At 47.2% G+C, this 14,983-nt stretch overlaps 1 protein-coding gene across 1 annotated transcript in view; it reads right to left on the bottom strand.

Moving 5' to 3' along the window:
- The window catches only part of Rsh (Rap GTPase activating protein radish), a 321,267-nt gene that overhangs the window by 134,586 nt on the left and 171,698 nt on the right, over window positions 1-14,983 (bottom strand). The window contains exon 5 of the mRNA XM_077707586.1: window positions 7,944-8,124. Within this exon, the coding sequence (XP_077563712.1) occupies window positions 7,944-8,124 (181 nt within the window). The remainder of the gene's footprint in view (window positions 1-7,943; window positions 8,125-14,983) is intronic.

Here is a 14,983-nt window from a genome sequence, read left to right as displayed (position 1 = left end):
AGCAGTGGCTTAGCTCTGCTATGCCAAGGTATACGTAGCGTGAGCTAAGGTTCAGCAATCCAATCCAATCCAATTCAATCTAGTCCAGTCCAGTCCAGTCCCTGCACCTCGCGCATGTGCAGCATGGCTGTCCAGGAGCCACGCGAAAGGGCTATCAAGTGGCTCCGGCGCAGCGTCAGAATTGGCTACTGTGCAACGGAGGCGCACACCTGGGCACGCGCCGGCGCCAGTGCGTCTGCGCGGCTATGACATCACTCCTCTGGAATGCGCAGGCCGGCGAATGCGCCGACCCAATTCTCTACACACCCGCACTCCAAACCAATCCAGTACAACCCAATTTAATCCAGTCGAATCCAATCCAAATCAAATCCAACCCAATCGAATGCTCCTCGCGCTTGCGCAGCACGGCCATTCAGGGTCCACGCGAAACTGCTCAGCCTCGGGAGTGCAGCTTACACTACAAAACTAATGCATTTCCCCACCGGCTGGTTGGTCGACCGAAACTGGGATAACATTCCTGGGCACACGACGCGCGCGTGAAATCGGGCTTGCATTCCGTCAAAATGGTTGCTTGAAAATCGCAAAAAAAGTGACTATTGTAGATGAGACAATGCACACATCTATAATAAAGAAGGAGTGCAATAATATACCCGTATCTCATACACCGCGCATCGGTATAAACTTATATCGTTCGTAGATGCGTTTACTTACTGCGCGAAAAATCGTTGCACGGGTTCGTTCTTCGTTTACGATTTGGGTCTTTGAAAGATTGCCGATTTATTGCAAGCACTTTCAGCGAAGGTGGGACGCACTTTTGGCTTTAGCGCTTCTATAAATTTTCTTTGCGAAGGGATGGTAAATTTTTGTGGCTTACTAAACACGAAACGTTAACTCAAAAAGTGACCGTCACCGCCGTCGGCGTCAACACGGATGGTATCAGAACTCACGTGACCTGAACTGTCGGAGTTTCACAGTGGAGGAGCACGGTGGTGCCCTGACCCTATGGCGTCGTTTCTGGGCTTTCGCATTCCCATCCGAAAAAAAAATACTTAAATGACTCCGCCGAATGTTCTTTCAGCGAAGTTTCAAGTCCTCCGTTGTTCATAAGCTCATGTTCGAGCTTCAAGCATGTTCTGAAGCTCATTCGTTAGCCACACTTATATATCGCACGAATTGCGTCTTTAAAAAGGAAGGTAAATCCGTTGTAGCGGCCGGTGACGTGCCGGTGCAAACAAACTCTGGAGAGTTGAAGCCCAAGTAATTGTTTCCTTCGCTTTCTATGTTCGAGCTTGCCCTGTTCGGTCGTGAAGTGTTTAGGATTAAGCCGCACGGCTCAACTTTGGGTCCACGATGCTTACACCACGCTCGTGGCAATACTATGGCCTTCCGTATAACATTCATTTGTCCGCCCTGCTTCATGCACTCTAAGAAAAAAGGGTGTGGTAGTTTCTCCCTTAAGGGTGAAACAGGAATGTATCATATATTTCTCCCTACGAGGCAGAAAGATTCTCCCTTTAAGAGGGGGGAGCGCGTTTCTACCCCTAGGAGTGGAGGAAGATTTCCCCCTTTCGTGAGCTAATGGAGGAGCGTTCCTCCCCTGGCCCGTCACCCAAGCAAGGCTTGTCATGCGAGAAAGGCCTAGCGAGCTGATCGGTTTGAGGATCGAGGAAGTACAAATACGCAGGTTAGCGTGGTTGGGTGCGCTTAAAATGCGCTAAAATAACCAAGAAATTACCTACCGAGCACCAGAACTGCGGTTAGCCAGCGATGTCGCCAATCGTATATGCGCTACTTCTTGCATTCGTCTCGCTGCGCGCCCCGCCTACGCGTTCAGAGCGAACGCGCCGCCGTAAACACAGTAGAAGTCATACCGATTGCTTTCAAAATGCTGCCTTTATTTCCGAAAGGCTCGTCCGCCGTTCACCGCACACGAGATCACAAGCATCCAATGCGGCCGTTTGAGAACAACCAGTTGTTGTTAGTCGCCTTACCTTGCTACAACCGATGCATCAAAGCGCGGATCGTCTGCAATCGTAAATCTCAGCGCAAAGGAAATGCAGGCAATACGAAAAACGTATGCGTCGCTGTCGCATCCTCGACAACGCTCGCCCTCTAGCGTTCTCGAAGTAAAGCAATCGTCAACGTTTTAAAATGACCGATAGATGACGCAAAAAAAAGTAGGGGTGGGGAGGGGCAGCTACTAAGATCACCATCAGTGGGCACCTTACATCAAGGCGCTTCCTTCGTTTCCTTTATGGATAACGTATATTACTATAGCCAACATCACGGAGGCCGCATGTGGGCGGGCACATATTGGGAAGAAACATGGCACAACACAGCGACATACACTTCATTAAAGGCACTGACTACGCACAATACACGCAACACACAACATCGCAAGCATAATACACGTATACACCACCACATATAGTACACTTTTGATATGTCCGCATGACCACAAGCCACAACTAAACATTGAAACGGCGACAAAGTATTTATAACCCTGATCGCCGAGAATGCAGGTAGGAACAGTGAGATCGTTGCTTGTTTCGATAACCCACGGCAGTGCGTAAGCCTTAGGTGGGTTTTGTTATTTCACCAAATGTAACCCGTGCAATTGCAAACTTCTATTAATTTGAGGTTTTGTAAGAAGCAGTAAAATATCTCAAAGAAGAAAAAACGTTTCACGAAACAGTACGGCAGGTATGTTTGGGTAATGACACTCATTGCCTCGCCTTCGCCCTTTTAGCGTAGAGCGCACCGCTGGTCTGGCAACCATTCAGCTAAGATGTTACCGAATGGGGGCCTTTTGTTGTTGGTAACTGATGCGTCAATATGCTGCGGTCCGTGCTCGTTGACGAAAAAAGGGGCAGTTTGCCATCATCGCTCACCTCTTTTACCCTTGGGCGTCAGTATAAAACGTCCACAAATGCAGTGGTAACGTTGAACAGGGCGCAGACGAGTCGCCCACAGCAAGCATGCAGCGGTGCCCACAGAATGTGCTTCAAACACACGGCTGTCGAGCCGTGCGTTAGCGTGGCGGGCACATGGTAATAATAAAAAAGAAAGACAGCGAGAAAACAAGCAAGCAGCACACCGCAGGGGAGGTGTTGCTCATTGTCGTCGTATGCGCCCGATCGGCGAAAGCCACAGTGCAACGATGAACGGTTTCGTTTTCGGCGTCGGCGCCGACAGCAGATTGCAGACGACAGGGGAGAATATTTCCTCCCCCGTTTCGGTGTTGCGTAGAGGCCGTACAGAGGGTGCTACGTGTAATTAGCTAAAGGGAGAATCTCGCTGGTCCGGGGGAGAAAACCCTCGATTTCCTCCCTTTTTCTACCCTTTTTTCTTAGAGTGTGGTTTCTGGGGTCGTTTCACTTCCAACTACGATAAGGCGATAACAATAATTCAAATATGCTCCGCCTGCTCTACCAACTTCAAGAGCCTTAACTCCACCATAAAAGAAGTCTAACGCAAAGAAAATCTAACTGGGAAAGGGTAGCTATTGCGAATGCCGCATACGGTGATGATTAGATGAAGATGATGAAGACGACGATGCCCTCAATGTGTTTAGCGCGTACATAACCGGGAGGATTGGCCAAGGTGCAAGCACGTACCTGCTTTTCCCGTAAAGGTTTCTCAAGTCACACTACTTGTGAGTGTGTGTGTATGCGATACGATTCCCGCTCCTCATCGTGCCGTTAAAAGAGGACGCAAACGTTTTGAAACAAAAATTTTCCTAGGAGCTTTTTATATTCCTTGAGACATTAGCATAAGTCGATTGTGGAAGAGAACTAATGGAACGACGCAAAACCTTACTGCCGTGAAAATGTAAAACTATTCAAGAATAAATTCGCCGTTTTTTCTTTTTTCTTTTTTTTTCCCCTAAAATAGAGCAAGCGTCTGTCGCTGGCATTGTGTACCGCCAAGCAAAAAATTTTTCGCAGCGTATCGCGATGGAAAAATTATTTTCGGTCGATCACACCCACCCACGCGGAGATGCATGCTTAACGACGCAATCTAAAACTGCTGCAGCTGTCAGCGTCTTCTACATTCGTTTAGTTTCCACATTCCTTCTAAATATAGATTATCAGACACCGTCGGCGGCATTCTAGAGAGACTAAAAACTTGTATCTTACGAAATCGCAAGTCTTCACTCTCCAAGGCCTTTCCTGCTTTTCGGCGTTTTTTTTTTTTCATTTAATTTCACCGCAAGCTTCACCAAGGTGATAGTAGCGAAGCATGTGTGTTGCCTAATGCGGCGGCGAAAGCGTCATTATGCCGACACCGGCCGTTCCAGCCGGCCGATATTTACGATGGAAGCTCCTCCTTGGGTCCGGCCTGCGAGAAACTCCCTGGAACCACTCGCACACGGGCCATTAGGTGCTACTGGACGCGTTAAGGATGTGGTTTCCACGACGCTGCCGCAGGCCCTTCCGCGTGACATGCGGTTTTCATTACCTCGCCTTGATTTTAAACGGAGCAGTTTTCACTCACCGGTAGTCACGCGGTGCGAAAAAAGAAAGTTGACCTCTTTTCTTTCCTTTAGGAACGAAGCCCCTTAGGGGCTGGAGCTGTTGGCGTCTCTTGCCGTCGTCGTCATAATCGTCGTCTCATGTAGTCACGGCCCTAAAACACCGGGACACTCGTTTACGCCTCGCGCTAGAACGTAACGCGTACTAAAAAACACCGGGACACTCGCTTACACTTTGCGCCAGAACGTAAAGCGTGCTGGAAAAAAAATAGCAGTGGCTTAGCTCCGCCATGCCAAGATATACGTAGCGTGAGCCAAGGTTCAGATGGTTATTTTTAGCTTTCCTGGTTCTCTAGGATTAGCTTGATTATTATGCTTACTGCTGATTCAATGACACACACACACGGCGTACGCATTATGTGACACATGCATATTTATCAAGCGGCTCCGGCACAGCGTCACCAATCGCCCCAGAGCTAAGCTCGTACCACAGGCGCACGCCGGTGTTGCTGCGATGCACGAGCCATTCGTTCCACACCCGACCACCCCTCGCATGATCAAGTGGACCGGGCCGCCACGTGCGGAACGGAGGTCGGCGAAGACACTGGGCGGGTGGGGTGTGTGAGAGACGCCTGGCAGCCAGGAACGTTCTGTGCGCCGTGTGACATCATTGCTCCTCACGCATGCGCAGCACGGTTCTCCAGGAGCCACACGAAACTGCTCAACCTCAGCCAGTGTAACTCACGCTACAAAACACCGGGACAGTCGTTTACGCCTCGCGCTAGAGACCTTCGTGCTTCTAAGACAAGAGACCTTTACAGCAAAGCTGTATACCTCTACCCCAGAACGGTTTCGTCTCCGTTGGCAAAAACACCACGGCGCCAAGAATACACTTATACACTGCATGCTTTGCCCCTCCCCAGGTTTCGCGTTAGTGGACATGGCCCGAATTTTTTTCTTCCTGCTTTCAGGCGACGCCTATTTCATCAGGTGTTCATCCATCTGGTTTCGAGGTGACTTAAGAGTGGGCAGTGGCTGTGAAAATAACAACAATAAAAACAGCGATCCATCCAATTCACAAATCAGATTTTGCACATGACCTGTGGTTCTGCAACGCTTTGTAGCGGAATAGAATTTTTCAAGATTCTGTGCATTTTTTTTTTTTGCGAAACGATTCTTTTTCCAGTTATTTCAGTTCTGTTTTAGTTTGCAGTTTCCATAATTGCAGTTGAGAATGACCAATGAGCACAAATAAAAGATAGCGCTTCCCATTTCCTGGTTATTTTGCTGGATACCTCCGCACAGACTAATTCGGGGAAAACACTCAGATACATTTTAACAACTGTAGGAAGTTTTCGCGGGCCAGTTTTCTAACCATTGTTTTAAAAATGGTTCATTAAAGTGAACCCACTGAAGTACATCATTTCTGGGTTTTTTGTACAAATAACAGGTAGCGTTAAAATTTAACCTAAATCCCAATAAAAAAACTGCTGTAGAATTTAATGCCGATAATAGATAATAACGTATACAAAGTCATGGAAAACTCAAGAAAAACCGCTCAACCATGAGTGACAATAGAATTTTGAAAATTTGTGTATTGCTAGTCGGAATCGTTCAGCGGCGAAATTATAGCGGGCAAAAAAGAGTCTGAAGCAATAGCCCTGCTGTATCAGATATCCTTCGTGAAAATCGGCACTATCAGCATGAAAGTATCTCTTGCGTCCTGTAATCCAACAAATATTACAGTAACTACAGAATGAATACGTAAACGATTATTACAACAACAAAAAAATACCCGCCGCGGTGGCTCAGTGGCTAAGGCGTTGCGCTGCTGAGCACGAGGTCGCGGGTTCGATTCCCGGCCGCGGCGGCCGCTTTTCTGATGGAGGCGAAAAGCAAAAACCCCCGTGTGTACGAGATTTCGGCGCACTTTAAAAATCCCCAGGTGATCTAAATTTATCCGGAGCATTCCACTACGGCGCGCCTCATCGCCTGCGTTGCGTCGGCACGTTAAATTCTAAAATCATCATTACAACAAAAATAACAGTTCCACGAAATTATGTACCCAAAACGATATTGTGCCAAATTCACGTCACAGCCATTCCGGCATTTACCAAGGTGGCTTTCACTCATACAGTTCACTTTAATGAAATGCTCGCGTTGCTTTAGATGGCAGCATTCGATGCACGTCAATGCGCTGGCAGTAGCGAACTGTTTGCGTGTAACTTGTGTTCCCTGCCGTTCACCTTTCCAACCTATCACACCCCCGCTAGTGAATAAGCATCGTACAATGCATCAGCATGATGACTTGTGTCACTGAGAGCCCTTGGAATGGAGGCCCCCTCCCGGGAGAACTGATTGCTCCCTGCCTCCTATGTAACCTCGATCAGCCACTTGAATAAAGATGGTGTGGAGTTCAATTACAACCTATAAAGGTTACGAACCGTCTCGTTACTATAATTTTGTAGTTTATATTAGTACGGGTACATATAAAAATACTTTGGAACGGAAACTTCAGTTTGTTTTTTCTTGGCAAGAGATCTTGATGGGTGTTGCAAACGTATTAGATACAATTGTTCTAATTTATTGAACCGATAGAGTTTTCATACTTGCCTCGCATATTGAGCGTTATTTGACATTGGTGGCTTTCTAGGGAAGTTTATCGTCCAATAAAGGCAATATTTCGTTCACAGCAAGTTATTATTTTAAATGCTTGTGTAGAAACTTTGTAGAAATATGCGTGGTCTTTTTATGCCATTGGCATTGCAATGTTCGTGCCCATAGACGAACGTCTCATGACTTCCACCTTTTGGTAATCTGGTATAATCATCTCTTAAACGTAATGTTCAGTCCAAACCAACATTCCGCGTCCAATGCTAACTGAATGAGTCAACTTCGATCAATAGATGCCCGACGTAGAGCATAGATGCCGAACGTAGTGAAGGTAGACATGCGTTTGAGTCAAAAACGGGATTTTCAAAAACACTTATCGTTTGCGTTTTAACATAAAACCGCAAGCATTATATCAAACAACGTGTAATAATCGATTATTAGAGTTGAAACAGATGCGACTGCTTTGACTATACAAGTTAAACCGAGGCAGCATGCCGAGTTGGGATCGTGACAACGTTGGCGGTTAACCGAAAGGTAAAAATGGGCCTATTGCACTGTTGAAAGTATGATCAAGAGGAATTCCCGATGTTATCATCCCGCAAGGTCCCTGCACTGGCATTAAATTACCCGCACTGGGGTTTGTTCAACAGATGGTTACAGACTTATTTAACAGCTTGACAGCTGTAGCGCGGTGCTCTCATCTATCGTGGAAAGAATGCAGGTATACCTCGATAGCGAATATATCGACTGCCGCCAGAACAGCACCGGCTGACAAACTACAAGTAGGGCCGACGATAATGCCCTGCTTGTCCACAAGCGTGCAATAGGTTAGGTGTGCGTGGACGCGTCGTCGTACCTGATCGAGCTTGAGCAGCTCATCGGGCGTGGAGGGGAGCTGTCCGAGCGTCAGGGATGGCTTCAGTCCGGCCTCGTCGCCCAGGCAGCGGACGATGGCTTCTCGGTCATAACGGTTGGCACACACGCACGAAGCCGGTATTAGGCCGTGCAGGTTGTACGTCACCGTCCGCAGCATCACCCTGCACACGACGGAGGAAGAGTACAGTCAGAACTCGAACGCGTACAAAGTGCCCTATCCAGGCAGAAATGTGGGAGCGATAACAAGACGTACGAACATAAAGGGCGTAACAGACAAGCAACAAGAAACAACATGACACTCAATGCTGAACGCGCCATGTGTGTTCGAAGAACGCTGTCGCTCACACCCGTATCACAGTCGATTTTGAGACAATTAGTATTGCAATCGTTTTTGACTACCACTCAGCGTCTTGGTCAATCTTCGGCGAATGTATGCGACACAAAACTGGGACACTTTTCGGTGTTCAAATGTTGACACAGAACGTTTTTGTTTGCGTAGAGCTCTTCGATACACTTCTTCATGAAGTTGGCTTTCCCTCAATATGCACGCACTTGCCGGGAAGCATCCTAACGTGGGATGGACTGCGGAAAACACGGTGGGGTCCCTATAGACTTGTCACCATAACAAATATCGCTGTCTTGGAGCAACCCCTCAGCAGTGCCCACTTTTCTGTTTATGTAAAATGACCAGAGTGTCTCGTTGCGTACCATCATATTGCATATGCTAGCCAACTTCGCATCTCTAAGATACTTCAGAAATTTCCTACGATAATTTACTCCTCAATAAATAATAATTTTTCGCTTCTGTATTCACTGGAGAAAACCGCTCTGCCTACAAGCAGTCGATTCAGTGGAGTCTGTTTCTTCGAACAATGCATCTAAAAAGTAAACATTTGGCAGTTTTGTGCGCCGAACCTGCGCCAAAGTAAATCTTTCTCTATTAATTTAGGCCACCTGGAGATCCTTAACGTGCGCGAAAAACTCGGCACATGGCCTTTTTCGTTTCTCGCGTCCATCAGAAATAGGCCCCACCCGCGTCCTTTGGCGCTACTGAGAAACAACGGTGGGTACAGTGCACTTCGAAAGGCGTAATAAATCATCGTAATATTCCCACGGTATGCAGAGCACTATTGGTAAATAACGTTTCCGACGTCTTAATGCAGTTTTACGCTGAGCGTATGTTCTTCATCTGTAAATAAGTGACTCAGTTCATATAAACCATTTTGTGTTCATAAATGAAAGTAATTCTGAGATACCTTCGGGTAATTGTTGATGTTTTAAAATTCTAAATCCTAAACCATTTGCACGAGCTCAAGCCCGTTGTTTTATGGGTGCCTTTGCCAAACTCTGGTTTAGCCATTGTTTATCAAGAATATTACAAATTACCGAAAATGTTTTGCAGTAGTACAAAAAATCAAACCCACACGCAGACATTCAAGCCAGCGAAAAAATAAATTGGACCCAACTTAGGCCCAGTTGATAGTGCTGGGAGGTAACAAATTTCAGGGCCGATAGCGCTTCTTTTTTTTTTTTTTTTTTTGAAAATTGCAAGATAACATACTGACTGTACAAACCAGTTGTTACTTTCTTCAGGTATCGGTACAGATACCACCCGTTTTCCTCCGTACTTCTTGCAGCTTTTTGCAAGCACCTCTTCCATGGTCGCCAAATGGCAATTCCACAGATTGCGCTTAGACCCCGAAAGAATCGTTAACGCGTTCTCAGACGTTCGTAATTTTCGTGGCTATTCAGCGTTATAACGTAAAGATACGAACCGAGAAAACACTCGTGTTTAAAAAAAGACGTTAGAGCACGAAGGTCATTATCCAGTGTTATATCAAACGATGGAAAGCACTGGTGATTAAAACCGCGAGAATACGGAGAACATTATCTCTCTCGGGAAGGCGGTAAATTATGAACAGCAAGTTATGAAAGGCTTCCCAGCGCACGCAATTCGTAAATCCGAAAAAGAAATTGCTCTGTCAACGTGCACGGGTGTGTACTATGTGCAGACCACTATAGCTCGGCGCATCACGCCTACAGCTGTAAGCCCTTGGTACAAGTCGTTCACTAATTGCGCTTTGCCGCACCGGGACGGTAGCTGAGTATGCAGTATTCGTTTAAGCAAAGACTAGTACCTGACGGCAATTAATACTTTGCATCCAGCCGAGTCGTCGCTAGTCCTGCGATCTCGTAATTCCATTGAAATTCAGCGGTTCTCCTTTTTTGTCGCAATATAACATATTTTGTCAAGTTTTCCGTGCTGGCATTAGTAGGCAGGTATATGTTTTGCTTCTAGGAGACTTAACTCATGAGCCAAACTTTGCTGCGTGAGCTGAACGGTTCAAGTAAGGTAAATAGAAGTAACTGGCTAATTAGTGATTACGTTAGATGGTTTATTCTCAACCACACTTCACGAAATAAAGCCCGAGACGGGCTAAAACGTATGCTGGGTTTTAGAGGCCATGACGCCTTTAGTTTTGCTATAATATAACAAAGAATCTTCGGACGAAGTCAGTGCAACTAATGGTTCTGCAATCCCCTATCGTTTTTGTCCTTTTGTTGCCAGTCATGTCAGCGGAAACGAAGCGCGCTCGCCACAGACACAGCCTTACTAATATCCCTAAGCTACATAAATTTGTCTGCGTAGTTACCTACCAACTTTGAAAAGTAGATCCCGTACAACAGTTATGAAAATATTCAGTAACATTCCACTCTGAAGTCGGATGACCAGCGGAACTGTTTGTTATTGGTTGACCCAAAACAGTCGCTGAAACCGCGCCGTCGTGCTGGGGAAGCCCACAGCGGGATTTTTGCCACGTCGACGTCTTGCGTTTTCCAACTCGCGGAATTCGAAGTTTTGACGGACGTCGCGCCCACGTTTGGCGTATACCGCCCCATCGTCGTCGATGGTGTGATATACCGCCGCGCTCGCTATTCTTTGTGTATGAGTGGCCTTCATGCTAAACCGACATTTAGGAAAGCCAGCTTACACACATCAAGTCTTTAAAGTGGACTTCCGTTTTAAACACATATGTATTGTTGGAAGAACATTCTTTCAGGGGCAATATACGCCATCATATATCAAAATATCAAGCGCCGGAAGCCAAGAGGCGACCGAAGGATGGCTGTGCCGAAGGAAGAAGGAGGGGAGCGGCTTTCCTCCGTATATGTACGCAAAAATAGAAAAAATTAAAAAGCGGGGGAGTTAGCGTATAACCTCAACGCTGTCACACGTTCAGTCCAATTTCACTTATTGTTTGAACTCCATTTTACTCAACGAAGGAAAACCGAACGTCAAATCGACTTCATAGAAAATGACTTCATGCTTCCACAACTGTTTCCGAACAGGCGCTGAAGCTTGGCATTAGCCCAGCGGAGTAGCGTAGTGGCTAAGACGTTGTGCCCTTCGTGCGAAGGCGCGGGTTTAGTCCTGCCTGCGGCGGCCGTTTTTACAGCGAAGCTGTTGAGCAAATCGTTTGTGTATGGTGTCCGCAGCTAAAAATACCAAGAAAAGGCCCAGCGCCCGTGCACGCGTGCCTCGGCCGTACGTTCGTCAAGCTAAGCATAACCACTTAGGGAGATGGCCAACATTGGCCAAAAAAAAAAATCCACCGTTCGCACGTCATGGCGTACGCTCCTCCTTCATTCGTCCTCGTGTCGTAGTGCGCATGCGTTATGTGCCGTAGAAGAGCCGCGTCTTGAATGTCGAAACTGCTGTGGGTCATCATTGACTCCACGAGGCCCGGCCGCGCATAGTTCGCACGGCCGTGGAAGAGGCCGCGCTTCGAGAGGCTCGGCGTTCAAAGCATCCGCTAGAGATGACAAGCCGCGCTCGCAAAGTGTACGAAAACGTGGACCAAAACGACGAGCTCGCTGTGGCCTTGGTCAGCATAAGTTCATTGAAATTCCATGCCGCCGAGGTCAACCGCGACCCCACAACGATACCAAAACTCAACTTAGTGTTCGTCAATGATCAACTACAACAGCGTCGCCTTTCAAGTCTTGCGCGTGAGTTCAAGCTTCCCTGATTTTTTTTTTTTTTCTGGGGGAGGCTAAGCACGAAAACACCGTGTGTCGGCATTTCAGCTACCCTTAACGTTCCCCGAATGGTCGAAATTTATCCCGAGCTTTCCACTTCGATGCGTATGGTAGGCCAGGTGTAGTTGCGGCGTAATAAGCTCGCGAAACGTGAAACTCGACATCACCAAATAAGTGTCATAGCCGTAACACCTTGTGAAAGCTACGACAGCTCAGATGAAAAAGCAAGCTATTAAGGTATAACTAAAAGCAGGACAAAAATGAGTAAACGAAACGTGATAAAACCTGCCATTAAACAGCAAAAACATGACGTCCAGCTACTGTTTCAGGCTTAAGCCTCATCCAACGCCCCGCAAAGAGCAGATTTTCGCCGTCGAAAGGTCATCGCTAACCCTGGGAGGTCCCGAAAAATGAGTCGACACGATTCCTATCGCGTGAGGGTATGCCGACCACACCCACGTTTCTGGTCCCTTTTTCTTTCTTCTTTTTTTTACATGGTTCCTTTATCTCGCCGCCTCTGTCCCACAAGAAAACGGCAACACTCAGGACAAGTGCTTTGACCCGGCGCAGTTTCGCACAGTGGTCGTAGTCCCAGCTCGCCTCATTCCCTTGAAATGGCTGTGGCCGCTGTACAGTAATAGCGTCGACGCGAGTGCCGTGCCTCGAACCAATCATTTCCGGTGAACGCGAGGGCGAAGGTGTCGGGAAAGCGGGCGAAGCTGCCTGTGCTTTCGCGAGCATAACGATCTAGCTATAGATTATATAAGTATTAGACGGAAATGAGTTTGTCACGTTTTATCTCCACCTTAGCGACTATAGAAGAGAAGCAAGGCATGTCCGGGATTTTCGTTCATTTAAGCTGAAATGAACAGTGTGCGTACCGAGCAAGCTGGTATGTAGTACTTTGTATGAAACATTTATCAGATCGTCGTTTCTCTTCTATTCATCGTTTACTTTTTTTTTAGTTTCCCCTCTTTCCTTTCTATCCCTGCTAATTTTGCTGCTTTTCTTTGTGCTATCATGCTTCCAACATGTCTTTGCCACTACATTTATCGCTATCTCATTTTCTCGTTTGTTTCCTTCCCTCCTCCTTTTATCTCTCGCTTGATTTCTTCTTTTTCTTCCTGTAAGCCGTTTGCATCTCGTCCTTATTTTTTATTTCTGTCTCTTTCGGGTACAACGTGGCTTCTTTATTTTCCCCTTACCTTTCCTCCCCCCTTTCTTCCGATAGTTCTGTCGTGTCCTTTTTATTTCTTTCGCTAACCTTGTTGTTTTAGTTTGTATTGTTTTATCGTTGTTTAGTGGCTTTTTACACCAAATTTCGTTTTGTTATCTTCTCGGGAATTAAGAGAATAATTTTTCTTGACATTTGATTGTCTTGCCTTAATTCGTCTCTACCAAATAATATGGTGTTGCTTGCTTTCTTTTTTCTAGCCTGCTGCTGCCATCATACTTTAGTTGGTAACTGCGATGTTTCGTCGCTGAATTCTGCAGACCGGAAGAACCGCGCTTCCCTCGCTGTTGGAGACTGAGACGTACATGGAATAACACATCTCTGACCAGCGGAGCTCTCTTTTGTGTTTCAATTAATTAGTAATGAATAATAGAATATCATTTTGCAGCGAACTCCTAGTTTAAGAAAGTATGTATATATACCACCGTAGCTTACATTCCGCTAAATCAAGCTTAACTTCGGTCACCAGGATTTCCCAGCCCCATCTTTTCTCTTCAACTTTCATTACCCGTACTTTCGCTATGCAACTACATTTAACCCCGCACCGGTGCGGTGTTGAAATAGGCGAGTTTGTACTTATTCAGTTTCGGACAGTGTAAGGGCCGTGTTACGATTCTGCGCGCCGCAACAATGTTCCCGCGCTTTCTCTATCTTTCGCTGAGTCCCCTGGTGTGAAAGAAAGCTGCTTCAGACAAGCCGCAACGTGCCTGTGAACGCGCGGATAGCGGGTGCCTCGCTGGCGGCGGTATTCAAACTTCGGCGGCGGCAAACGTGACGTGCGGAGTCTTGTCCGAAGGACGCGGACGCCACAGCGGAGAACTCCTCTCTCCCCTCTCTAACACTCAGCGTGCGCCGCTACCGACCTAGCGTCACTACATAAAGGATTTTAATTGATTGATTGTGGGGTTTAACGCGCCGACGCAACGCAGGCGATGAGGCGCGCCGTAGTGGAGGGCTCCGGATTAATTTTGACCACCTGGGGATCTTTAACGTGCGCCGAAATCTCGTACACACGGGCGTTTTTGCTTTTCGCCTCCAACAGAAAAGCGGCTGCCGCTAAAGGCTTTTAGAGTATCGGCACTCTTTTCTCTCACTGTTATGTGCCGCCAGGATTTGCATTGGTCGGTCGGCAGCACGTGATGTTTGTTTACATATGAGCGCAGCCATTTTGTTTCTGGACGTCTCTCTCTCTCTCTCTCTCTCTCTCTCTCTCTCTCTCTCTCTCTCTCTCTCTCTCTCTCTCTCTCTCTCTCTCTCTCTCTCTCTCTCTCTCTCTCTCTCTCTCTCTCGCTCTCTCTCTCTCTCTCTTCTCTGCTGCGCGATCGCTAGAGCGGCCGGTCACACTCTGCCCGTCACAACCGGCGGCGGTTTCGTTGGGAGAGATGGCAACACTGCAAGCCAGAAACAAAATGGCCCCCAGACGCTTCCGGGTGCACGAAGTGGCGGTGCTCTTAAGCGTAGCTTATTTGGGGTGTTATACCGACCGTTCGCGCACTCTGGAGACAGCGTTTTGTGTGTGCCTGTGCTATGTTCGCGCCGTGTGCAAAAAGCAGGGGGGAACTTGCTTGACCGTTAGCGCTGTAAGTACACATTCTCGGGTCCCAGAGCGCAGATTATTCGTTTCGGAGCAGCGAATCAATGCTGCCACTCTGCTCGAGTCTTGTATTGTAACCTTGCCCGTAAGAGCATTGTTCCTGTCTTGCTTCGGCTCATCTCTCGCCATGCAGTAAACCAGTTAAGTTTGC

This window comes from Haemaphysalis longicornis, unplaced genomic scaffold (assembly GCF_048455015.1).
Source record: "Haemaphysalis longicornis isolate Haplotype H1 unplaced genomic scaffold, Haemaphysalis longicornis Haplotype H1 scaffold_4, whole genome shotgun sequence".
NCBI lineage: Eukaryota > Metazoa > Arthropoda > Arachnida > Ixodida > Ixodidae > Haemaphysalis > Haemaphysalis longicornis.
The sequence above is the reverse complement of the archived record's forward strand: the minus strand, read 5'-3'. Positions and strand labels throughout refer to the sequence as shown.